The 26,289-nt window shown below is 41.7% G+C and overlaps 1 protein-coding gene across 1 annotated transcript in view; it reads right to left on the bottom strand.

Annotated features, from left to right (window-relative positions):
- LOC122544031 (intron Large complex component GCFC2) overlaps nt 1-26,289 on the bottom strand; it is a 60,482-nt gene that overhangs the window by 17,753 nt on the left and 16,440 nt on the right. Inside the window, exons 6-11 of the mRNA XM_043683047.2 lie at nt 24,540-24,646; nt 10,433-10,619; nt 9,136-9,259; nt 8,612-8,690; nt 8,407-8,522; nt 2,903-3,102 (exon numbers count right to left, since the gene is read on the bottom strand). Of these exons, the coding sequence (XP_043538982.2) occupies nt 2,903-3,102; nt 8,407-8,522; nt 8,612-8,690; nt 9,136-9,259; nt 10,433-10,619; nt 24,540-24,646 (813 nt within the window). The remainder of the gene's footprint in view (nt 1-2,902; nt 3,103-8,406; nt 8,523-8,611; nt 8,691-9,135; nt 9,260-10,432; nt 10,620-24,539; nt 24,647-26,289) is intronic.

Raw genomic sequence — 26,289 nt, 5'->3', positions numbered from 1 at the left:
CTTCAGGGAGTCAGAATGTGAGTTACTCACCGCGATATTCCTAGTCTCTGACCTGCTCTTGTAGCCACTGTGTTTTTGTGGCGAGTCCAGTTGAGTTTCTGTTCTATGGTAACCCCAGGATGCTGACAGTGGGGGATTCAGTGATGGTAACACCATCGAATATCAAGGGGTGGTGGTTAGATTGTCTCTTGTTGGTGATGGTCATAGCCTGGCATTTGTGTGGTGTGAATATTACATGCCACTCATTAGCCCAAGCCGGGATATTGTCCAGAACGTGTTGTATTTAAGTATGGGCTGCTCCAGTATCTGAGGAGTCACAAATGGTGCTGAACATTGTGTAAAAATTGGGGGACATGCCCACTTCTGATCTTATGATGGACGGAAGGTCATTGGTGAAACAGCTGAAGATGATTGAGCCTAGGACCCTACCCTGAGGGACTCTTACAAAGTAACTCTGGAGCTGAGATGACTGATTTCCAACAACCACGGCCACCTTCCTATGTGCCAAGTATGACTCCAACCAACAGAGAGTTTGCCCCCAATACCTATGATTCCAGTTTTGCTAGGGCTCCTTGATGCCACACTCGGTCAAATGCAGCCTTGATGTCAATGGCTGTCACCTCTGGCATGCAGCTCTTCTGTCCATGTTTGAACCAAGGCTGTAGTGAGTTCAGAAGCTGAGTGACCCAGGCAGAACCCAAACTGGGCATCACTGAGCAGGTGATTGCTGAGCAGGTGCTGCTTGATAGCACTGTTGATTATACCTTCCATCACTTTACTGATGATTGAGAATAGACTGATGGCACAGTAACTGGCCGGGTTAGATTTGTCCTACGTTTTGTGTAGAGCAATTTTTCACATTGTCGGGTAAATGCCAGTGTTGTAACGGTACTGGAAGAGCATGGCTGGGGAGCAGCAAGTTCTGGAGCACAAGTCTTCAACACTATTGCCAAAATGTTGTTAGGGCCTGTGTCCTTTGCAGTATCCAATGTCTCCAATTATTTCTTGATATCATGTGGACTGAATCGAATTGGTTGAAAACTGGTATCTATAATGCTGAGGACCACTGGGGGGGATGGGGGGTGGGGGAGATCGAGCTGGATCATCCACTCAGCACTTCTGGTTAAAGACTGCTGTGAAGGCTTCAACCTTGTCTTTTGCACTGATGTGATGGGCTCTTCTATCATCAAGAATGGGGATTTTGGGGAGCCTCCTCCTCCAGTGAGTTGTTTAATCGTTCACCATTATCCACAAATGGATGTAGCAAGACTGCAGAGCTTACATCTGATCTGTTGCTTGTGGGATTGCTTAGCTGTGTATTACTTGCTCTGTTTATGTTGTCTGGAATGCAAATATTCCTGTTTGGTAGCTTCACTGGGTTGACACCTCATTTTCAGGTATACCTGGTGCTGCTCCTGACATGCCCTCCTGCACTCTCCATTGAACCAGAGTTGATCCCTTGGCAGATGCCAGGCCATGAAGGTACAGATCGTCCTGGAGTACAATTCTGCTGTTGATGGCCCAGAGCGTCTTATGCATACCCAGTCTTGAGTTGCATTTCGGATGGTGCTAGTGCTAAACAACACGATGGAGGTTATTCTCAATGTGAAGGCGGGACTTCGTCTCCATGGTGGTCACTCTTTCAGATATGGTTATGGAGAGATGCATCTGCAGCCAGCTGACTGGGAAGAGTGAAGTCATGCATGTTTTTTCCTCCTCTTGGTTCACTCACCACTTGCTGCAGCCCCAGGCCAGCAGCTATAACCTTTAAATCCCGACCAGCTCAATCACTGTTACTGCTGCTGAGCCACTCTTGGTGATGGACATTGAAATACCCCCTCAAGAGTACATTTTGTGCCCTTGTCATCCTCAGTGCTTCTTCTAAGTGTTGCTCAACATAAGGGAGTACCAATTCATCAACTGATGGAGGACAGCACCTGGTCATCAGCAGGGGGTTTCCTTGCCCATATTTATCCTGAAACTTCAAGATTTTATGACGTCCAGAATCAAGTGTTGAAGACTCCCAGGGCAGTTCCTCCCGAATGTTTACCACTGTGCCGCCACCCATGCTGGGTCTGTCCTGCCTGTAGAACAGGACATATCCAGCATTGCCCGAAAAGTTGATTTTCCTGCTCCTTGGGTGCTGCCTTATCTGTTGTGCTTTTCCAGCACCACACTCTCGACTCTAATCTCCAGCATCTGCAGTCCTCACTTTCATCTTTCTGAATAAATAGTCCAGTGATAATACTACTAGGTCATCAACTCCCTGTCATTAAGTTGTAGCACAATAACACAGGGAGGCTATACCAACGTTTGAACCAAGCATTTGATCAAGGACTTCCAAAGTGGGAGTTGGGTCTGTTTGCAAGGTTTTGGGGCCACAAAAACTGAGACAGAAATAGCTAAAATGGAGTTCAGGCTAAGTTACAATAGCCATAATTTGGCTCTAATAGACCATGCTCTCAGTTCTCAATGAGAGGTCATGACAATAATCAAGCCTCAACAAGGTTGACAGTGGACAAAGTCTGGGAAGCACTACATTAGATAGATAGTGTGTTTATATTCAGTGCTACTTTACAGTACAAATCAGTACATGTTTGGGTAGCATTGTCTGATGTTTCATAAACTCCTTAAATCCAGCAGTAAGTGTTGCATTGTCTGTCCAGTGCATGGGAGTCATCAGTCTCCCTGTTACCCAAATAAGAATTATTAACATAACAGTCAATTACTATGCATCCCTGAGTAACAGGGTTCACATACACAAAAGGCATATTGTTTCATACCTGGAACTATCTTTTTTATATTATTCAATAACAAATGATAATAATGCAATATGTAGAGAGAGCATTAAAATGCACCGTCTACCAAAACTTCTAGCTACAAATACTGGTTCAACACTTACTTTAAGAGGGTTCCAGCCAATCAGCTGCAGATGGATTAAAGGAATCAGACTTTTTTGAAGACAAAGCCCAATATACGCATCGTAATATGAATCTGGAAATTTCTGTCGCCACAAACCAAACTTTGCTAAAATTCGGTCAACTCTACAGAAGTCTTCATGCACATCGTCAAAAATTTTCTTGGCTTCCTTCAAAATGCGATCTATGTTAAATTATGGACAAATTTGTGCAAACAAGAAAACAAAATCCAAATCTAGATATTAAAGTCAGAACAAAAGAATGACATAAGCAAAGAAACACAAAATAATAACATTTTTTGCTCAAGGTATAAAAGATCTGAAATATTTCTGAAACACTCGTTCATATTATACTTTGGCAGAAAGATCTCCACAAGTGATATGGTGGGCACTTGCTGTATTTATATCTTTCCTCGATCCCTATAGGCAATCACATGCAGGGGTTTCTTTCACATAGACTAAGATTAGACATTCATAAAATCTGCAATTCCAAACTCAAATCTATCATTCCAACATGCTGCTGCACCATGCCAGCAGCCCCACATTAAAAGTTCAATATCTATTTAGATTTACGGTAACTGGCAAAAGAATCAGTCATCATGAGGAAAAACTGTTCTACGGCACGAAGTGGGTAGAGTCCAGAATGTTCTGCCCAAAAGTGTGGTGGGGGCAGATTTACTAGAGCTTTCAAAAGACCTTTTGATAATTATCTGAACAGAAAATAATTACAGGGTTGCAGGGAAAAGGCAGGAGAGTGAACAAGCTTAGTAGTTTTTAGCGAGCCAGTATGAGGAGTTGAACAGCCTCTGCTGAGTTGTAGCCATTACCATTATATCAATCATTGGTTTCACCAGCCAAAGATAACGACCATTGTAGGCTACAGAGAACAAAACAATGAAAAATATAGAAAATACATTGGCAAGTAAACATCCAAAAAAGAAACCAATAAACGTTTAAGTGGTGATCTTCATCAGAAGTCTCTCTGTACATTTCACTCTCCCTTTCTTTATAACTTTGAAAGCTAAGCAGCATATTTTCAATATTATTCGCCACTAGTTAGCTAATCAAATTCACTGGATTCTGTAATCTAAAAAAAATTCTTCCCACACTCAATAGCCAAAATAAGCATCTAATATAACTCACAGAGAAACTACAACTAGACATCGAAATGAATTATTCTGTGTTAGTTTATTTCCCCTCAACCATTTCCCAAACCCCACCAACAGTAAATGGCAAAAACAAAAAAGCTCGCATGTATTTAGAACTGACTGTAAAAGATTCTATAGGTATGTAAAGGGAAAAAGATGGGCAAAAATTAGTGTTGGTCCCTTATCAGAAACAGGGGAATTTATGCTGGGAATCAATGAAATAGCTGATTAACTAAATTCATTCTTTGTTCCCACCTTCCCAAAGGAGTACACAAACAACATTCCAGAAATGACGAAGAACACAGGGTTTAGTGAGAGGGAAGAACTTAAGCAAATCTATATTTGTAGAGAAATGGTGTTGGGGAAATTGATAGGATTGAAGGCCGATAAATCCTCAGGGCCCGACAATCTACATCTCAGGTTACGTAAGGAAGTGGCCTGAGAGATAGTGGACGTATTGGTGGTCATCTTCCAAGATTCTTTAGACTCTCGAACAGTTCTCACTGCTTGGAAGATAGCTAATGTAACCTACTATATAAAAAGGGAGGTAAAGAGAAAACAGGGAAATAAAGACCAGTGACTTTGATGTAGGGTAATGGGAAAGATGTCCCTTATGAAGGATTTTATGGTAGAGCACTTTGAAAATAGTGGTAGAATCACAGTCAGCATGGATTCACAAAACAGAAATCATGCTCTTCAAAACCACTGGAATTTTTCAATGATGTAACTAGTAGCGTTGATCCAGAGGGAGCCAATAGATGTGGTTTATTTCAACTTCCCAAAGGCTTTTGACGAAGTCCTCCATAAGAGATTAATTTCTAAAATTAAAATGTATGGGATTGGGGTGGTGTATTGAGATGGATAAAAAAAGTAGTTAGCACACAGAAAACAAAGAGTGGGAACAACTGGGTTTTTTTCAGAATGGCAGGCAGTAACTAGCAGGGTGCCACAGAGATCAAAACTAGGACCCCAGCTATTCATAATACATGTTCATGATTTAGATGAACGAACTAAATGTTATACAGCAAACTTTTTATTAACCAGCACCTATGGGACCAGGAGTACCAGTTGATCAAATATTCCAGTTGCTCAAGAGATCCACATAATCAATGTAAATACACACACTAAATAATAGAATCATCATACACATCACTGTTATACTTTATTTACAGCATAAATCACCAATAAAACTTACCAGCAGACAGCCATATCACTAATACCTTCAAATGACTACACGAACATCTCAGAGATCCGATAATACAGTAAATGTCCAGTATGAGCTATATGATTTTTGCCGGTTTATCGAGTGTCAGTTCATCAGGTGCCGATTAAAATAAAGTTTGCTGTATTTTGAAATTTGAAGAGGACACAAAGCTGGGTGAAAGGAAAAGTATGGGAAGGATGCAGAGATGTTGCATACGATTTGGAAAGGCTGTGAGTGGACAAATGCAGTATAATGTGGAAAAATGTGAGGTTATCCACTTTGGTAGCAAAAATAGGAAGGCAGTTTATTAGTTGAAAGGCTGTAAAATGAGAAAGCGGAATGTTCAATAAAACCAGGATGTCCTCGTGCACCCGTTGTTAAAAGTAAGCATGCAGATGGAGCAGGCAGTGAAGAAGGCATATTGTACGTTAGCCTTCAAAGCAAGAGGATTCAAGTCCAGGAACAAGGATGTCTTGCTACAATTATCCAGGGCATTGGTGAGGCTTCACCTGGAATAGTGTGTGCAGTTTTGGTCTTCTGAGAAATTATGTTTTTGCTATAGAGGGAGAGCAGAGAAGGTTTACCAAACCTGACAAGACTGACGTAAGAGGAAAGACTGAGGTCATTCAGGATTATTTTCACTGGGGTTTAAAAGAATGAGGGGGGGGGACCTCAGAGAAACCCATAAAAATTTAATTGAACCAGACAGGTTAGCTCAGGAAGGATTTTTGCAATTGAGGAGACGGAGGAGGAAGAGAGTCCAAAATCAGGGATCATAGCTTAAGAATAAGGTGCAGACCTTTTAGTGCTGAAATGAGGATAAATTTCTTCACCAAGAGTGGTGAGCCTGCGGAATTCACTCCCATAGAGGGTGATTGAGGCCAAAACATTATGTGTTTACAGGAAAGGGATAAATATAAGGCTGTAAGACATAGGAGCACAATTAGGCCATTCAGTCCATCAAGTCTGATCTGCAATTTGATCGTGGCTTAAATGTTTCTCAACCCTATTCTCCTGCCTTTTCCCCAAAACTGGTAAAGGAATCAAGGGTTAAGAACCCATCTTAGATAAACTCAATGACTTGACCTCAACAGCCTTCGGTGGAAATGAGTTCCATAGATTAATCACACACTGGCTGAAGAAATTCGCCCTTATTTCAATCCCAAAGGTTTGTCCCTTCATGCTAAGGCTGTGACCCTGTGTCTTAGTCTCTCTGACTAATGGGAACATCTTGGACACATCAATTCCATTCAGGTCTCTCAGTATTCTCTAAGTTTTGACGAAACCCCACTACTGTGCCCCACTCCCACAACCCCCCTCCCCCTCCCCCTCCCCCCTCTCCCCCCGTCCAACCCAAAGACCCACCCCCAATTCTTCTAAACTTCATCAAGTACAGACCCAGAGTCTCTTGTGGCCAAGGGATTAAGTGTTATGGAAGGTGGGATTAGAGTACGGAGATCGACTGTCAGCCACGAACATACTGAATGGATCTTTCAAGCCCGCTGTGCCAATGTCCTACACCTGTTCCTATCTATGTTTCCACGGAATTCAACTCTCAATGCTCATATTTGAGAGGTATACAATTCACATCAGTTTAAAAATAAAATATTTAACCAAAAGCACAAAATTTTGCAGCCGAGGCAGGAGTTAGTATTTGCTTCTCCAGCAACTGAAATTAGGAATTTGTGTAAAGTAATCCTACAATGGAAATACAGTATACAATGTTCCTAAAACAAGTGACCATCTACGCATCATGAAAAAAAGTATAAATTAACATTATAATTTACTAAAATATTTTTATACATAACATAAATGCTAAAATATGTAGTGGATTATTCAGCAAAGAAAAAGTTAATTAATATTTCAGGTATATATCACTGATAAATACTATCCAATATTAAGAAAAAGGTTATCTATTAGGTCACAGAGTCACAGTGCTGTACAGCATGGACAGAGACCCTTCGGTCCAACCTATCCATGCCAACCAGATATCTAAATTAATCTAGTCCATTTGTCAGCATATGGCCCCTATCCCTCTGAACCCTTTCTATTCATATACCCATCCATATGCCTTTTAAATGTTGCAATTGTACCAGCCTCCACCACTTCCTGTGGCAGCTTGTTCCATATGCGCATGAGCACCACCCTCTCCATGAAAAGGTTGTCCCTTAGGTCCCTTTTAATCTTTCCCCACTCACCTTTGACCTATGCCCTCTAGTTTTGAACTCCCTCAGCCCAGGGAAAAGACCTTGGCTTTTCACCGTATCCATGCCTCCTCATGATTTTACAAACCTTTATAACATCACCCCTCACTCTCCGGCACTCCTGGGAAAATAGCCCCAGACTACTCAGCCGCTCCCTATAACTCAAGCCGTCCAATCCTGGCAAAATCCTTATAAATCTTTTATGAACCTTTTCACATTTCACAACATTTCTGATACAGCAGGGAGACCAGAACTGCATCAGTATTCCAAATGTGGCCTAATCAATGTCCTGGACGGCCGCAACATGACCTCCCAACTCCTATACTCAATGCCCTGACCAATAAAGGAAAGCATACCAAATGCCTTTTTCACTATTCTGTCTAACTGGAAGTCCACTTTCAAGGACATGTCCGATCCACTCCTATACTTCAATGTTGCACTTTGGAGCGCACCAGGAACTTTGATTTAATGCTGCTGTCGGCACATTTTGCATCTCCTGGATCGGATTAGGTTGCACCTCAGGTTTCCTAATTATCTCTTAGTGCTCACTCAGTTTGTGCCCACTTCAATGTTCATACCATCACTGCCTTGTCTCTTCTGATATATCCATTACACATTTCCTGCGGTTTGCTGGGTCCACTACTTGATATGTAGTTTCCCCCAAAGTTCAAGAGATGTTCAGGTACAAGGTTGACTTGGCAAAATGTAGCACACTGTTACATCTATACAGTTACAAGTTTTGCCTATATTAACACTAAAAACCACTACAAGATGCTACGTGATAAAACTTTTTGTTTACACTTCTTCCAATTGCATGCAAAAATCATTTTGATGTAAATAGAGAATTTTACGGGAATAGCTAGTATGGGAGTGTAACTAGCATTTGTAGCACAACATGACTGCAGGGAAGGAGAAAGTGGAATGTTGCCATACCTTCCTTCTCATGGAAATCATACATATCCACTGGAGCTACTTCATCATCACTGGACAGACCATTGTGATGGTCTGCTTCCTTTCCAGCTGCTTTTCTTAAGTGCTCCCTATGTGCCCTATGTTGGAAAGAGTCATAATTAATGCTGCTTCAACAAATACTTTACAAATAACATTGAAAGTGTGTTTAGACATCCAGTTCCATTACCTTCTTGCCTCTCGTTTTTCAATTCGTTGTTGTTTTGCTTTGGCGTGGTCAATATCCATACTGCTGGTATCAGCTTTTTCTGCAGAGATAGGCCGTTATATGTTATCACTTTAACACTAGAAACTTCAATAATTAATAATTATCATATTTGTGAGATGTACAATGGTATGGTTAAACAATGCTGCATTTCAAAATGAGATTTTTCCAATTAGTACTGCTGTAACACAGCACTGTGCCAAACTCTACTTCTATATTGTATTAAATAAATGCATTGTAATAAAATATAAATATAGCATTGCGCCTCAAATTTAAATGTTATCTCAAGTTTCAACTGTACTGAAATGTTCATATGTTTTTGCAAATACATAAATTGATTACAGTCTAAAAATTAAATAGTTTAGTTAAAATGTATTGAGACTTACTACCCCAATTAAATTCCAATCGTAAAGGCTGACTGAAAGATCAGTTCAAAGAAATTAACAGAGCCAGAAACCAAGAGATTAACCGTTAACAAATACACTAACTTGAAAATTGTGAAACATCAGTCGATTCATCTTGAACATCATCCTGTCTGCGTTGCATAAGATTTCTTGCCTGCTGCCCCAATAGCTGATGCATTTCAGATTCTAGTTCATTAATGACACATATCTAAAAGAAATAATTTGCATTAATATTTTGAAGGCAACAATGCATATTTGCTTTAAACCACTGCTCTACTGAATGGCAGAATATGCAAGCTATGACTCAGATTTTTAATGCATCTTTGTAAGCAAGAGACAATTCCCACAAATAAATGGAGTCTCTTATGACCTGACTCCTGCGCCATTTCAAATGGTGAAGTACAGCTTGTGAGCCAAAATACTAACGAGAACCACTGAACAACTATACATTGTACAAAATCCATGCAAGATGCTCGTTACATTTTTCTGCTGCTCCAAGAGATAGAAGACTAGGCTAAAACTAACAGACTTATTTGCAATTAAAGTATCAGACAGAATAAGACTTAAAAAAGACTTTAAAAAGACTTGGTACAAATCTTTAGAAATCACTAAAAGTCAAAGTCAGTTTGTGAGTGATTCCAACATCCTCTCTAGAATATTTCTTCCATATAATACCTGCCAAACATCCTGTTGCATTTCTAAAGATCAATCTCACAAAAAAAACGAAACTAAAATTGAACAGCATATATTTTGCCAAGATGCTTTAATCTCATGAATGTCAAAATTGAGGTATTAACTGTCTCCTTCAAGAATAACTCCTGATGAGTCAGCCAGAGAGATAACGGACATGGAAGTATTCACGTAGTGACACTGCTAACAGCACTACAAAGACTTGCTCTTCATTTCTATTGCTACTGGCACTGCCTACATGGTGTTCACTTTAGATAAAGTGGTCATATCTTGATTACACTTTCTTAAAACTCTGCAGTTAGTGTGGTATATTTGTGTCAACCATTCAGGCATTGTCATAACGCTTCCATAGAATTAAGCTACTTCAGTGGGAAGTTGAGAGTCAACCAGATTTCTGTGCATTTAGAATCAAGCATGCGTTATCTGGTGGTGGTGGTTTGGGGGGCAGACTACCTTCTCTGAAGGACACCAGAAAGGTCACTGTTGGAGGCTTATAATAACACTGCAAATATGCAGATGAGGTGGGTCAATCAACTTAAAGTGACCAAATGTGATAGAACATTTTAATGCAGCAACCAATTTGGATTTTTACAAAATATTATCCCTGCTTTTGCCTAACGAAAAGCAACAGAATTTAGACAGCCTCATTTACTGTTTGTACTTATCTGCCGCACTAATCAAATTCTTGAACCTTTTCATTGAAGCAGTTGGTCAGATTTTGAACATAGGTTCGCATTTCTTGATAAAATTTATAACGGTGACCAGAGTCCGAAGAGGCTTCCAAGTGGTCAACTGCATGTTGTGAAGACTCAGCCATCACTTGGATCTTTTCATGTTCTCGCTGATGTGAGCGGTAAACTTCTTGCAGAGATTCGAGTCTGAAGAAAAGATGCTGAATTGTTAATAAGCAACACTGATGAGCTAAAGACAGAAAAAAAATGACAAACACGCACTATTCAGCAACTGATAGAAAACAGTAATTTTAGGTATGAATTTCACATCATAGCTGATTCTGTTCTAAATTCATATTTTATCTTACACGTCTATAGCAACTGCTTAAATAAAGACAAACAATTCAAACGGTAAAGTGCAAGTTACTAAATGTTTAAAAAAAAAGGAGGTATTTGCTTTTCACACTGCAAGACATCCTATTCATGTCGACATACATGTAAGGTTAAGATTTGGTTTAATCTCATAAAATTAAGGTTACAAACTCTTTGGGGGACTGTATGGACTGCAGATAAATACTGAAGAGGTTCCCAGGATTTTGTAGATTATAGTGCAGATATGTTGAAGCAGAGTGATGTGCTCCACCTGTCAGATGTGGGAGATGAGGGAAAATTTCAATATCCCTGATGATTATGTTTCCAGGAAATGTGTTAGATTGCAAATTCTATTGGACCGCAAGGATTGTTTGAAACGGCATTAGAGGCAATGAGGAATTTACAGGAATCAGGGGGTGTGATGGATGGCAGTTTCAGGAAGTTAGAAAAAGCAGTTCCAGTCAGCTAGATGGGTTACCTCTAGGAAAGGTAGGAGAGGTAGGCAGGTAGTGCAGGAGTCTCCTGTGGCCATTCCAATCTCAAACAAGTATGCTGTTTTGGAAAATTAGATTAGATTAGATTACTTACAGTGTGGAAGCAGGCCCTTCAGCCCAACAAGTCCACACTGACCCGCCGAAGCGCAACCCACCCAGACCCAGTCCCCTACATTTAACCCTGCCCCTAACACTACAGGCAATTTAACATGGCCAATTCACCTAACCTGTTCATTTTTGGACTGTGGAAGGAAACCAGAGCACCCAGAGGAAACCCACGCAGACACGGGGAGAACGTGCAAACTCCACACAGTCAGTTGCCTGAGGCGGGAATTGAACCCGGGTATCTGGTGCTGTGAGGCAGTAGTGCTAACCACTGTGCCACCGTGCCGCCCACCTATGCAGGAGATTTTCAGGGGAATGTAACACTGACAGACACGTTGCTGGTACAACGACTGGCTCTACTGTAAAGAAGGTATGTCAGATTAAGTGATCGATTGCGACAGCGAATTCTCTAATCAGAGGCACAACAGACGTTTCTGAGGCAGACAGTAAGACATCAGAAACCAAAAGAGAAAATGCTGGAAAGTCTCAGCAGGTCTGGCAGCATCCGTAAGGAGAGAAAAGAGCTGACATTTCGAGTCTAATTGACCCTTTGTCAAAGCTGCTTTTATTTAGTAAGACATCAGAATTGCATGTTGCCTCCCTGGTGCCAGGGTCAAGGATGTCTTGGAAAGGATGCAGAATATGCTGAAAAGGGAGAGTGACCAGCATGATGTCATTGTACATGTCGGCACCAATGACATAGGAAGAGAAAGGGATGAGGTGCTAAAGGAAGAACTAGCAAACTAGGCAGGGAGGTTAAAAAATGGGTCCTCAAGTGCCGTAATATCTGGATTACTCCCGTGCTACATGGTAGTTAGGGTAGCAATAGGAGGATAGAGTAGATGAGAACCAAAAAGATAGTGAGAAAAGGGATAGTCTGAGGCTCATACAGTTAAGAAGAGGGAGTAGCTCAAATGGTCAATGGAGACAACAGCAAGGTAGAGAACGAGGTAAAACTGATAAATTAAAATTTATTTCATGCAAGAGGCCTAAGCAGGTAAGGCAGATGAACTCAGGCATGATTGGGAACATGGGACTAGGATATCACAACTATTACAGAAATGTGGCTCAGGGATGGATAGGACTGGCAGCTTAGTGTTCCAGGGAATAGTGCTGTGGGAAGTATAGAAAGGGGGGCAAAAGAGGGAGTGGTATTTTTGGTTAGCACTAACATAACGGCTGAAATTAGGGAGGATACTCAGTGATGTTATTTGGACAGAACTCAGAAATAAGATAGGGATGATAACCTTTTTAGGATTGTATCATAGGCCTTCCAAATACTCAGTGGGAAATTGAGAAGCAAATTTATAAAAACATCTCAGATATCTCTAACAATGATAGGATTGTAATGGTAGGGGATTTTCACTTTCCAAACATAAACTGAGACTGCCATAGTGTTAATAGCTTGGATGGAGAGGAATTTGTTAAGTGTGAACAAGAAAATTTTCTTATTCAATATGTGGATGAACCTACAAGAGAAGGAGCAAAAGTTGACCTTCTCTTGGAAAATAATGCAGGACATGTGATTGAGGTGTCAGTAGGAGAGAATTTTGGTGCCAGTGAGCATAATTCTATAAGCTTAAAGTAGTTAATAAAAAAGGATAGACCTGCTAAAAGTTCTAAATTGGAGTAAGGCCAACTTTGACAGTATTAAGCAAGAACTTTCAAAAGTTGATTAGCAAAGGCTATCCACAGAGGAAAAGTGGGAGGCCTTCAAAAACGAGATAACCAGAGTCCAGATGCAGTATGCTCCCATCAGTGTGAATGGTAAGACTGGTAACTGCAGGGAAAGCTGAATGAATGGAGAAATTGAGGCTTCTTCCAAGAAAAAGGAGGCAGTATTTAGCAGGTATAGACAGCTGGGATCGAATGAATCCCTCCAGGAGCATAAGGGTAGTAGGAGTACACTCAAGAGGGAAATCAGGATGGCAAAAAGGGAATGCGAGATACCTTTGGCAAATAGGGGTAAGGAGAACCCAAAGAGATTCTGCAAATGCATTAAGGGCAAAGGAGTTACCATTAAATAATGGTGCAATTATTTAAAAAGGCAAGATGGAAATGCCTGGGAAGGACAGGTTGGTGAGTCTGACGTCAGTGATGGGAAAGTTGTTGGAAGGAATTCGGAGGGTCAAGATCTAAGTTTATTTAGAAAGGTAAGGACTGATTAGGGATAGTCAACATGGTTTTGTGCATGGGAAATCATGTCTCACTAATTTGACTGAGTTTTTTGAAGAAGTGACAAAAAAGACTGATGAAGACAGAGCAGTGGATGTTGTCTATGTGGACTTCAGCAAGACATTTGACAAGGTTTGACTGGTTAGCAAGGTTAAATCAAAAGGAATACAGGGAGAGGACGCCATTTGGATACAAAATTGGCTTGAAGGTAGGAGACAAGGAGTGACAAGTCTGTGACAAGGAGTGCGCTGCGTGGATTGATGCTGGGTCCACTGCTTTTTGTCATTTATTTAAAAGATTTGGATGTGAATATAGGAGGAATGGTTAGTAAGTTTGCAGCTGACACCAAAATTGGTGGTGTAGTGGACAGTGAAAGAGATTATCTCACACTACAAAAGAACCTTGATCAGATGGGCCGATGGCTAAGGAGTGATAGATGGATTTTAATCTAGATAAATGTGAGGTGTTGCTTTTTGGTAAGGCAAATCAGGGCATAACTTATACACTTAATGGTAGGGCCCTGGAGAGAGTACCCAAACAAAAAGTCCTTGGAGTGCAGGTTCATCAGTTCCTTGAAAGTAGAGTCACAGGTAGACAGGGTAGTGAAGAAGGTCTTTATTAGTCAGTGCATTGAGCGTGGGGGTTGAAATGTCATATTGCCGCTGTACAGGACATTGGTTAGGTTACTTTTGGAATACAGCGTTCAATTCTGGTCTCCCTGCTACAAGAAAGATGTTGTGAAACTTGAAAGGATTTGCAAGGATGTTTCTGAAGCTCGAGGGTATGAGCTACAGGGAGAGACTGAATAGGCTGGGGCTATTTTCCCTGGAGCGTCAGAGGCTGAGGGGTGACCTTATAGATGTTATAAAATCATGAGAAGCATGGATAGGGTAAATAAGCAAGGTCTTTTCCCTGGGGTGGGGGAGTCCAGAACTAAGTTTAAAGTGAGAAGAGAAAAATATATAATGGACTAAAGGGGCAATGTTTTCATGCAGAGAGTGGTGCATGTATGGAATGAACTGCCAGGCTGGTACAATTGCAATATTTAAAAGGCATCTGGATGGATACATGAATAGCAAGGGTTTAGAGGGATATGAGCCAAACAAGACTATATTAACACAGGGTCTGTTTCCGTGTTTTACAACTCTATTACTCTATGATTCTTTTCAGTTTAATACATCAGGATATAATGCGACTGTGTCATTTAGCTTCTTCTACATGTAAATATGGTATGCTGTCTGCTGTGCCACGTTTTGATAACACAACGGGTCTGACAGCAAGACAAGCAGAAGAAAGGGCTAGACTTCCAAACACATTAGTTTGTGGCATTTTGGAGGCAATTCTTACTTTTTAAGAGTCTTTTTACATTATTATAATGACAGAACAAATTGTCAAGGGATAGTGCGCAAAAAACTTCCTGAGAAAGTGGTAGATGCAGGTACAGATACAATGTTTAAAAGACATTTGGATAAGTTAATTAATAGGAAAGGTTTGGAGGAATATGGCCCAAGCAGAGACAAGTGGGACTAGTTTAGTCTGGGAACATGGTCAGCATGGACTGGTTGGCCAGAAGTGTCTGTTTCCATGCTGTACGACTCAATGGCTCTAAATCAAGAAGCTGGAGAATCTGTGAATTTTAAACACTTGTACTGCTTCAATCCTCAATCTTTGGGCGGCATGGTGGCTCAGTGGTTAGCACTGCTGCCTCACAGCACCAGGGTCCCAGGTTTGATTCCAGCCTGGGGCAACTGGCTGTGTGGAGTTTGCACATTCTCCCTGTGTGTGTGTGGGTTTCCTCCGGGTGCTTCGGTTTCCTCCCACAATCCAAAGATGTGCAGGTCAGGTGAATTGGCCATGCTAAATTGCCCATAGTGTTAGGTGCATTAGTCAGAGGGAAATGGGTCTGGATGGGTTACTCTTCGGAGGGTTGGTGTGGACTGTTGGGCCGAAGGGCCTGTTTCCACACTATAGGGAATCTAATCTAAAATCCTTTCTCAAACAAGAACACAGCTAAATTATCCTCATAGCACGACAGAACAAAGGACAAAGAATAAAGGCCCTTCAGCCCTCCAAGCTTGCACTGATTCAGATCCTCTATCTAAGCCTGTCACCTACTTTCTAAGGATCTGTATCCCTCTGCTCCCTGCCCATTCATGGATCTGTCTAGATACATCTTCAATGAAGCTATCGTGCCCGCCTCTACCACCTCCACTGGCAACGCATTTCAGGCACCCACCACCCTCTGTGTAAAGAACATTCCATGCATGTCTCCTTAAACCTACCCCCACACTTTGAACTTGTGACCTCTTGTAATTGAGTCCTCCACTCTGGGAAAAAGCTTCTTGCTATCCTTCCTGTCTATATCTCTCAAGATTTTGTAGGCCTCAATCAAGTCCACGCTCAACCTGCGTCTTTCTAATCAAAATAATCCTAATCTACTCAACCTCTTTTCATAGCTAGCACCCTCCATACTAATGTTACAACATGGGGTAAACTCTCCTGCTTAATTTAAAAACAGTAACATAGAAAAGATTTATCCCGTGCAGTAACCTGTAAAACTTCGAGTGGCCAAGAACTATATAAAGTAAAAATTAACAACTTTATTTCTTAAAGTATAACAGAGAATAATTAACTAATCACTATTTACAATTTCTTTCTCTAACTTATCTTTTACCTTCCCTTCTTTAATACTAATCTGATAAAACTCCCAATTAAAATTTACAAAACAACACTTCTTATCTCAAACCCAGGCAGCTGTAGGTTCTTGTCTTCGGATATTCCTCTGTCTTCTTTTCTGCTTGTTAGGAATTTCTGCATCACAGGTTGCTGATCAAAAACTTACTTTTAAGAGAGTTTTTTTTCAAGCAATCTATTACATGCCTGGACTTGATAGTTCTCCTCTCAACTGCTCAATTTATCTCCGGTCTTATACCCCAGAGCACTGGATTGTGTCATTGGCTTTTGAGATTGTCAATATACTCAATTCAAACTTGATTGGAAATTGGTATTTTCTCGGGGTATAATTTAAACTGATTAGCCGAATTCGAATTTGTTTTTGTCTACAGGCAACAAACTAATCGAGTTGTTCGACCCAGTGTTACATTGGTGCCTTATTGAGAACACTTGGTGCCGTGTCCGATAGTTCTGCTGCTTTTAACTCTCTTAAAGGTACACCCACATCTTCATAACACCAGGCATTATCCTAGCGAACCTCCTCTGCACCCTCTCAAAAGCATCCACATCCTTTTGGTAATATGGCAACCAGAAATGTACACAGTATTCCAAACGTGGCTGAACCAAAGTCTTATACAACTGTAACATGACTCTTGTACTCAATACCCCATATGATGAAGGTAAGAATGCCATATGTCTTCTTGACCCCTCTATTGACCTGCACTGCCACCTTCAGGGTACAATGGATCTGAACATCCAGATCACTCTGTATATCAATTTTCTCCTCCAGGACATTTCCATTTACTATATAGTTTGCTCTCGAATTGAATCTGCCAAAATGCATCACCTCACATTTGCACGGATTGAACTCCATCTGCCAATACTCCGTCCAACTCTCCAATCTATCTATATTCTGCTGCATTCTCTGACAGTCTCCTTCACTACTGCTACTCCACCAATCTTAGTGTCATCTGTAAACTTGCTAATCAGACCACCTATACCTTCCTCCAGATCATTTATGTATATCACAAACAACAGTGGTACCAGCACAGATACCTGTAGAACACCACTGGTCACAGTTCTCCATTTTGAGGAACTCCCTTCTAGTACTATTCTGTCTCCTGCTGCCCAGCCAGTTCTTTATCCATCGAGCTAGTACACCCTGGACATCAGGCGACGTCACTTTCTCTATCAGCCCACCATGGGGAACCTTATCAAACGCCTTTCTGTACATGACATCTACAGCCCTTTCCTCATCAATCGACTTTGTCACTTCCTCAAAGAATTCTATCAAGGCCCCAGCTTTTTCCTCTCTTGATTCCCTCAGTAACCTGGGATAGATCCCATCCAGACCTGGAGACTTGTCCACTTTAATGCCTTTTAGAATACCCAACACTTCCTCCTTATGCTGACTTGACCGAGAATAATCAAACATCTATCCCTAATCTCAACGTCCATCATGTCCCTCTCCTCAGTGAACACTGATGTAAAGCACTCGTTAAGAACCTCATCCATTTTCTCCGATTCCACGCATAACTTTCCTCCTTTGTCCTTGAGTGAACCAACCCTTTCTCTAGTTTACCCTTGCTCCTTAAATATGAATAAAAGGCTTTGGGATTTTCCTTAACCGTGCTTGCTAAAAATATTTCATGACCCCCTTTAGCCCTTTTAATTCCTCATTTCAGATTGGTCCTACTTTCCAGATATTCTTCCAAAGCTTAGTCTGTCTTCAGTCGTCTAGACCTTATGTATGCTTCCTTTTCCCTCTAAGCCAGTCTCACAATTTTAGCTGTCATCCATGGTTCCCTAATCTTACCATTTCCCTTATCCCTCATTTTCACAGGAACATGTCTATCCTGCACGCTAATCAACCTCTCTTTTAAAGTCTCCCACATATCAAAAGTCAATATACCTTCAAACAGCCATTCCAAATCTACATTCCCCAGCTTCTGCCAAATTTTGGTATAGTCGGCCTTCCCCCAATTTAGCACTCTTCCTTTTGGACTACTCTACTCTTTTTCTATTAGTGTTCTAAAATTTAAAGAATTGTGATCACTATTCAAAAAGTAATCCCCTGCTGAAACTTCCACCATCTGGTTGGGCTCATTCCCCAATACCAGGTGCAGTATGGCCAGTTTCAGAGTTGGATTATTGACATACTGCTCTACTAAACTCTCCTGGATGCACTTTATAAATTTTGCTCCATCTAGATCTCTAACACTCAGTGAATCCCAGTCGATGCTGGGAAATTAAACTCTCCTATCACCACCACCCTGTTGCTCCTAAGTCTTTCCATAATCTGTTTACATATTTGTACCTCTATCTCAAGTCGCTGTTGGAAGGCCTGTAGTACAGCCCCAACATTGTTACCGCACCCTTCCTACTTTTGAGCTCTGCCCATATTGCCTCACTGCTCAAGTCATAGAGATATACAGCATGGAAACAGACCCTTCGGTCCAACCCGTCCATGCCAACCAGATATCCCAACCCAATCTAGTCCCACCTACCAGCACCTGGGCCATATCCCTCCAAACCCTTCCTATTCATATACCCATCCAAATGCCTCTTAAATGTTACAATTCTATCAATTCCTCTGGCAGCTCATTCCATACACATACCACCCTCGGCATGAAAAAATTGCCCCTTAGGTCTCTTTTATATCTTTCCCCTCTCACCTTAAACCAATGCCCTCTAGTTCTGGACACTCCGATCCCAGGGAAAAAAAGACTTTGTTTATTTATCCTGTCCATGCCCCTCATAATTTTGTAAACCTCTATAAGGTCACCCTTCAGCCTCTGACACTCCAGGAGTGTCCCAGCCTGTTCAGCCTCTCCCTATAGCTCAAATCCTCAAACCCTGGCAACATCTTTGTAAATCTTTTCTGAACCCTTTCAAGTTTCACAATATCTTTCCGATAGGAAGGAGACCAGAATTGCATGCAATATTCCAACAGTGGCCTAACCAATGTCTTGTACAGCCACAACATGACCTCCCAACTCCTGTACTCAATACTCTGACCAATAAAGGAAAGCATACCAAACGCCGCCTTCACTATCCTACCTACCTGAGACTCCACTTTCAAGGAGCTATGAACCTGCACTCCAAGGTCTCTTTGTTCAGCAACACTCCCTAGGACCTTACCATTAAGTGTATAAGTCCTGCTAAGATTTGCTTTCCCAAAATGCAGCACCTCGCATTTATCTGAATTAAATTCCATGTGCCACTTCTCAGCCCATTAGCCCATCTGGTCCAGATCCTATTGTAATCGGAGGTAACCCTCTTCGCTGTCCACTACACCTCCAATTTTGGTGTCATCTGCAAACTTACTAACTGTACCTCTTCTGCTCGCATTCAAATCATTTATGTAAATGACAAAAAGTAGAGGACCCAGCACCGATCTTGTGGCACTCCACTGGTCACAGGCCTCCATTAGCACCCTCTGTCTTCTACCTTTGAGCCAGTTCTGTATCCAAATGGCTAGTTCTCCCTTTATTCCATGAGATCTAATCTTGCTAATCAGTCTCCCATGGGGAACCTTGTCGAACGCCTTACTGAAGTCCATATAGATCACATCTACTGCTCTGCCCTCATCAATCTTCTTTGTTACTTCTTCAAAAAACTCAATCACGTTTGTGAGACATGATTTCCCACGCACAAAGCCATGTTCACTATCCCTAATCAGTCTTTCCAAAGTCGTCCATAGTGCCCTCCTTCAGCACAGTTTTGATATCCCCTCTGACCAGTAATGCAACTCCTCCACCTCTTTTACCTCCCTCTCTAGCCCACCTGTAGCATTGATATCCTGAGATATTTAGTTGCCAATCATGCCCTTCCCTCAACCAAGTCTCAGTAATTGCAATAACATCAAACTGCCAGGAACCAATCCAAGCCCTAAGTTCATCTGCCTTATCTACTAAACTTCTTGCATGAAAACAAATGCAGCTCAGACCACCATTCCCTTTGCGTTCATCATCTGCACCCTGCCTACTCTTACCCTTAGACACACTGACTTCATTATCTAGTTCTTTAGTTACTACCTCCTTAATGTCCACTAACCTCCTCTTTTGGTTCCCATCCCCCCGCTACATTAGTTTAAACCCTCCCCAACAGCATTAGCAAAAGCACCCCCAAGTACATTGGTTCCAGCCCAGCCCAAGTATAGAGCATCCAATTTGTAATAGTGCTATATCCCCCAGAACTGGTCTTAATGTCCCAAAAATCCGAACCCCTCCCTCCTGCACTCTCTCAACCCATCAATTTGAAAGTAACCAATGTGTTTATTGTACTGCATTTCAAGTAAAGACTGGACACAAGTATGAATTACTTTTAAAAATAGTATAAGCTACTTTAGTCATTTACACTTACAAGGTCTTCAGGTTTCTTCCCTTCCATACACCCACTGGGCTAAATGTCTTCTAAAGATACCCCTACCCTCACCAAAGCTCACAACTTCCTCTAGGTTTTCTTCAATCTCCCTTCATGCTCTCTGAGATCATCTTGTCCATGACATTGGTTCCTGCTTTCTCAATGCTTTTCCCATTAAACAGCTAATCACCCAAATCCCCTCCTGGTCCGTGTCAGACAATATTGTTAACAGTCCTCTCCATAACTGGTGTCTGATTTTCCTTTAAATCTGTCATCATCACCATCATCATCATCTCAAACAAAAACAAGCCTCGACCATAGTGTCCTTGCAAACTATCTTATCTCCAACACCCCTATCCTTTTGAGAATGCTTGCAAGTGTTGTCACCTCCCAAAAACATTTTCATTTCTACTACAACTCAGAGATTGAATCCTTTCAATCAGTTTTCCACCCCGACCATATTATCAAAATGGCTTTACTCTTCTTGAATTGCTAAATCTTTTGACATGGACAACTGCTTCTCCCAGTCTTTCTACTGTTGTCCAGCTGAGTGGAATTGTTCTCATCTGGAATCCTGAAGAAGGGCTTATGCCCGAAACGTCGATTCTCCTGCTCCTAGGATGCTGCCTGACCTGCTGCGCTTTTCCAGCAACACATTTTTCAGCTCTGATCTCCAGCATCTACAGTCCTCACTTTCTCCTCCTTGCTCTCATCTGGTTCCAATCTCATCAATCTAACTGTAACCAGGGAACCACTTGCTTTGACTTCTCTTGTTCCCACAGCATTACTTCAGGTATCTTTTGTTCTTTCCTATTTCTGTCATTCACAAACTGTCCCATGGCAATGTCATTTTCATTTTCATGTCCATCTTGTCACTATTTTTCTCAATTCCCTCACTATTGTTGTTACCAGACTGCTTATCCAACATCCAATAGGGGAGAAGCCAAAATTTCCTCCAAATAAATTTTGGGAATACATAAGCCGCTGTTTTCAGTCTGTGCTTCAAGCTCCATTCCTAGCTACCCAGTCCACCCATCTCTCGCCATCACATCTCACATGCCACTGATACATTTATTCATACCTTTGTTACCTCTAAATTTGATTATTGCCATGCATTCCTGGTTGGTCTCCTACATTCTACTCTTGGTTGGTAATGTCATAACTCTCACCAAAACCTATTTATTCATCACTCCTTTTCTCGATGACTGACACTGGTCCTCATTCAAGCACTGTCATAGTGTTAAAATTTTCATGCTTGTTTCCAAATCCTTCCATGGTTCTTTTCATCCTGATTTCTAATCTCTCTATCATCTCCACAAGATATCCATTCTTATTCAATGCTGCCCTCTTGCACATCTGTGTAATGAATCACTCCACTATCAGTGACCAAGCCTTCAGCTGTTTTGGCCCCAAGCTCAGGAATTCCATCTCAACACCATTCAATCACCCCACCTCTCTACCTTGCTTTTCTCTTTTTAGACACTTCTTAAGATGTGATCTTAGACATGTGATCTTTGTGTGGTTCAGTGCCACATATTGTTTCATAGTGCTCTTGTACAATCTCTTGGAACATTTTATTACGCTAAAGGTAAATATAAGATGTTGTTGACATTTTAAATGCCATTAAGTCCAATGAATTAAAAAAATTAAAAACCTTCAACAACAACAGAAATTGTTGGAAAAACACAGTAGGTCTGGCAGCATGTGCGGAGAGCAAGTTACTGGACCTGAAATGTTAACTCTGCTTTCTCTCCTCAGATGCTGTCAGGCCTGCTGAGCTTTTTCAATCAATTTCTGTTTTTGTTTCTGAATTCCAGCATCTGTAGTTCTTTGTTTAGTGTTTGAAAACCAACAAAACTCAATCAGTTCTCAGTTGTGTGCATAACTGATATTGACAGCAGTGTCTGTTGACATCAGCAACTGTGAGCAACTACACATCTGCAATCATTGGGGAATGTACAATTCCATTTACTGATGTCATCATGTAGGCTTTAATTGCACAAACGCATGTGCAATTTTGAACTGGGCTTCAGTGGTCAGGAGAGAGATGCTAAACACAGGGCTGTCGAGTGGTGAGGGGGTAGCCCCCAGAGAATGAAAGAGTCATAAACTATGGAAACAGTCCCTTAGATCCAACTCATCTAGGCCAACCAGGTTTCCCAAACTAAACTATTCTCATTTGCCTGTATTTGGTCCATATGTCTGCCTTTCCTGACTGTGGCCCTCATTTTAGGGCCCAGACGCCGAAAGGCAGGGGGCAGGCATCAAGAAGAACCCAGGACCTGGTAGGGGCGTGGGGCAAGAAAGTCCCTGTAGCTGGCAGATCCTCTCCCCTCTGTCTCCCTTCTGCACTTGCCCCAACTCTGTACTTGCGTCCTCATGATCTCTCCCAGATTCTGATCTCTCATGCCCCATCTGGGGTCCTCCTGATTCCTCTCTGCTTCCACTCCTCCCCCAGCCCCATCCCAATCTCATTCCAGCCTACACAGGCCTGATCTCTCTAACCACATCCTCCCAAAATCTGTGCACATGCAATTTAAAGTGGAACATTGAATGCCTGCATCAGAGTCAGCCAATATTTATATGTCGACTAACAAAAGGAAATCCAATTATCTGATCATTATCTCAATGTTGTTTTGGGATCTTGCTGTGTGTAACTTGGTACCGCAATCCTTTCAACAGTGGCTACATTTAAAAGTCCATTGCCTGTGAAATTGATTATGACGCTGAGTGGTTTCGGAAGGCACCACACAAATGGAAAGCAGAGTCGATAATTCATGTGGATCTATGGTCTGTCAATTTAGCTGACTACAGTGGCATCATTGGTCTTAGCCCCTCCGGGGTTAGAGGCTTGAAATCAACAAGAGTTGCTGGTTTCCAGTTATTAATTCCCTTTGTTTAAATTACATAGGTTTGCTTCAATGCTTCCTTCAGTAAATAACTTATAAACACTCCCTATCTAGGTTTACACATGGAAAATGGCCCTTCAATTCAGTTACCAAAAGGTTGGACACAAATGTTACGGTGTGCCAGCAAGTTGGCACACAGCCTGAAAGAGGTAGAGGGCACAGACAATTGCTGAAGGAAAGCAGTTTGTGTTTAATCCATTAAGAGCATTTATTAGAATTGAAAATTGACAAAAGGTTTTTGCAGAGTAAAGTGTGCAAAAATATTAGTAAATGAACTGAAAAAGTCCTAGGGAGTGTTGCTGAACAAAGAGACCTTGGAGTGCAAGTTCATAGAACGTTAAAAGTGGAGTCGCAGGTAGATAGGATAGTGAAGAAGGCATTTGGTATGCTTTCCTTTGTTGGTCAGAGTATTGAGTACAGAAGTTGGGAGGTCATGTCGCGGCTGTACAAGACATTGGTTAGGCCACTGTTGGAATACTGTTTGCAATTCTGGTCTCCTTCCTATCGGAAAGATGATGTGAAACTTGGAAGGGTTCAGAAAAGATTTTCAAGGATGTTGCCAGGGTTGGAAGATTTAAGATATAGGGAGAGGTTGAATAGACTCGGGCTGTTTTCCCTGGAGCGAAGGCTGAGGGGGTCACCTTAGAGGTTTATAAAATCATGAGAGGCATGGATAGGATAAATAGACAAAGTCTTTTCCCTGGGGTGGGAGAGTCCAGAACTAGAGGGCATAGGTTTAGGGTGAGAGGGGAACGAAATAAAAGAGACTTACGGGGCAACTTTTTCACACAGAGGGTGGTACTTGTATGGAACGAGCTGCCAGAGGAAGTGGTGGAGGCTAGTACAATTGCAACATTTAAAAGGCATTTGGATGAGTACATGAATAGGAAGGGTTTGGAGGGATATGGGCCAGGTGCTGGCAGGTGGAACTAGATTGGATATTTGGTCGGCAGGAACAGGAAGGGTCTGTTTCCGTGCTGTACGTCTCTATGACTCTAAGTCAACTACAAATTAATAAGCAAAACTGATCATACCTCGTGATTAATCGTTTTTTGACAGTTTCCAAGTTGATTGGTGGCAATTTTCTCCACGTTTCCAACATGTGTGTACTTGGCTGACTGGCTGTCTCAATATCTGGTGACTGAGAAAATAATTCAAAGTCATTTAAAAAATAAGGTGAGAGATGTATTTATTAAAATGATATTTTAAACAAATGAATTACAAAAAACGTCTGCAGGTAAATAAAATATATTTTATTTATTTACAAGTTGCAGGCACCACTGGCTAGGCCAGCATTTAGTGCCCATCTCTAATGCCCAGAGTCAATTGCTGTGGGTCTGGAGTCACATATAGGCCAGACCAGGTAAGAATAGCAGTTTTCTTTCCTAAAGGACATGAGTGAACTACACAGGACTTTTTCACTACAATTCACAACAGTTTCATCGTCGTCATTTCATTGTTCATTCTAGATTTTAATTGAATTCAAACTTCAACATCTGTCATGACAGAATTCAAACATTACCAGTGTCTCTGAATTAATAAACATCACAAAAGGATTGCAGATGCTGTAAATCAATAACAAAACAGAAATTGCTGGGAAAGCTCAGCATGTCTGGCAGAAATCAAAATTAACATTTCAGATCCAGTGCACCTTCATTGGAACTGGTGGTAGCTATGAAAATGTTGGTTTATATGCAGAAGATAGAGTGGGTAAGGAGTAAACAATGTGTAGGGATAGAGCCCTGAGAGAGAAAAGAGCAGTAGGACAGAAATGAGTCAATAACAACGTGGCTGGGAGGGTGGTTAGTTCATGGAAACTGTCAGTGGATAATGATAGTCTGCCAGGCTTATGTGGTAACAAAGACTGGTGTGTGTGACAGGAGGCTAGAACGAGGGGGATGTCAGACTCTAAAATTATTGAATTCGTTAGAGTCCAGACAGTTGCAGGATCCCGAAGCGGAAAATGAGGTGTTGTTCTTCCAGCTGGCACTTAGCTTCATTGGAGCACTGGAGCAAGTCTGAGTCAGAGATGTTGGCCAGGGAAGACGTGAGTGTGTTAAAGTGGCAGGTAACTGGAAGCTCAGGATCTTCTTTGCAGGCAGAACATTGATGTTCTGCAAAGTGGTCACCCACTCTAATCTTCATTTCTCCAAGGTACAGGAAACCACACTTGTGAGCAGCAAATGCAGTATATTAGATTATGGGAAGTGCAGGTAAAGTGCTGCTCCCCCTGGAAGGTACATATGAGCCCTTGGATACTGAGGAGGGAGGACATAGATGGGTAGGTGTTACACCTTCCGCAATTCTAGGGTGGGGTGCCCTGCAGCCGCTAAAGGTGTAACACCTGCCCATTTACCTCCTCCCTCCTCAGTATCTAAAGGCCCAAACATACCTTCCAGGTGAAGCAGCACTTTACCTGCACTTCCCACAATCTAATATACTGCATTCGGTGTTCACAATGTGGCCTCTTCTATATTGGGAAAAGACTGTGTGACCACTTCACAAAACATCTATATTCTGCCTGCAAAAAAAACCTATGAACTTCCAGTTACCTGCCACTTTAACATGTCACCTTGCTCCCTGGCCAACATCTCCAACTCAGACTTGCCACAGTGCTCCCGTGAAGTTGAGCATGCACCTCACTTTCCACTCAGGCACGCTGCAGCACCCTCCACCCACCACCCCCTGGACTCATTATAGAGTTCCATAATTTTAGGGCTTGAACTTGCCCATGTCCTAGTCCCCTACCACACACACACCAGGCCTTGTTATCATATAGTTTGC

This window comes from Chiloscyllium plagiosum, unplaced genomic scaffold (assembly GCF_037043375.1).
Source record: "Chiloscyllium plagiosum isolate Xiang-an unplaced genomic scaffold, Cpla_swu_hap1 HiC_scaffold_3, whole genome shotgun sequence".
Classification (NCBI taxonomy): domain Eukaryota; kingdom Metazoa; phylum Chordata; class Chondrichthyes; order Orectolobiformes; family Hemiscylliidae; genus Chiloscyllium; species Chiloscyllium plagiosum.
Note: the sequence above shows the minus strand (reverse complement) of the source record. Positions and strands in the feature narration are given on the sequence as shown.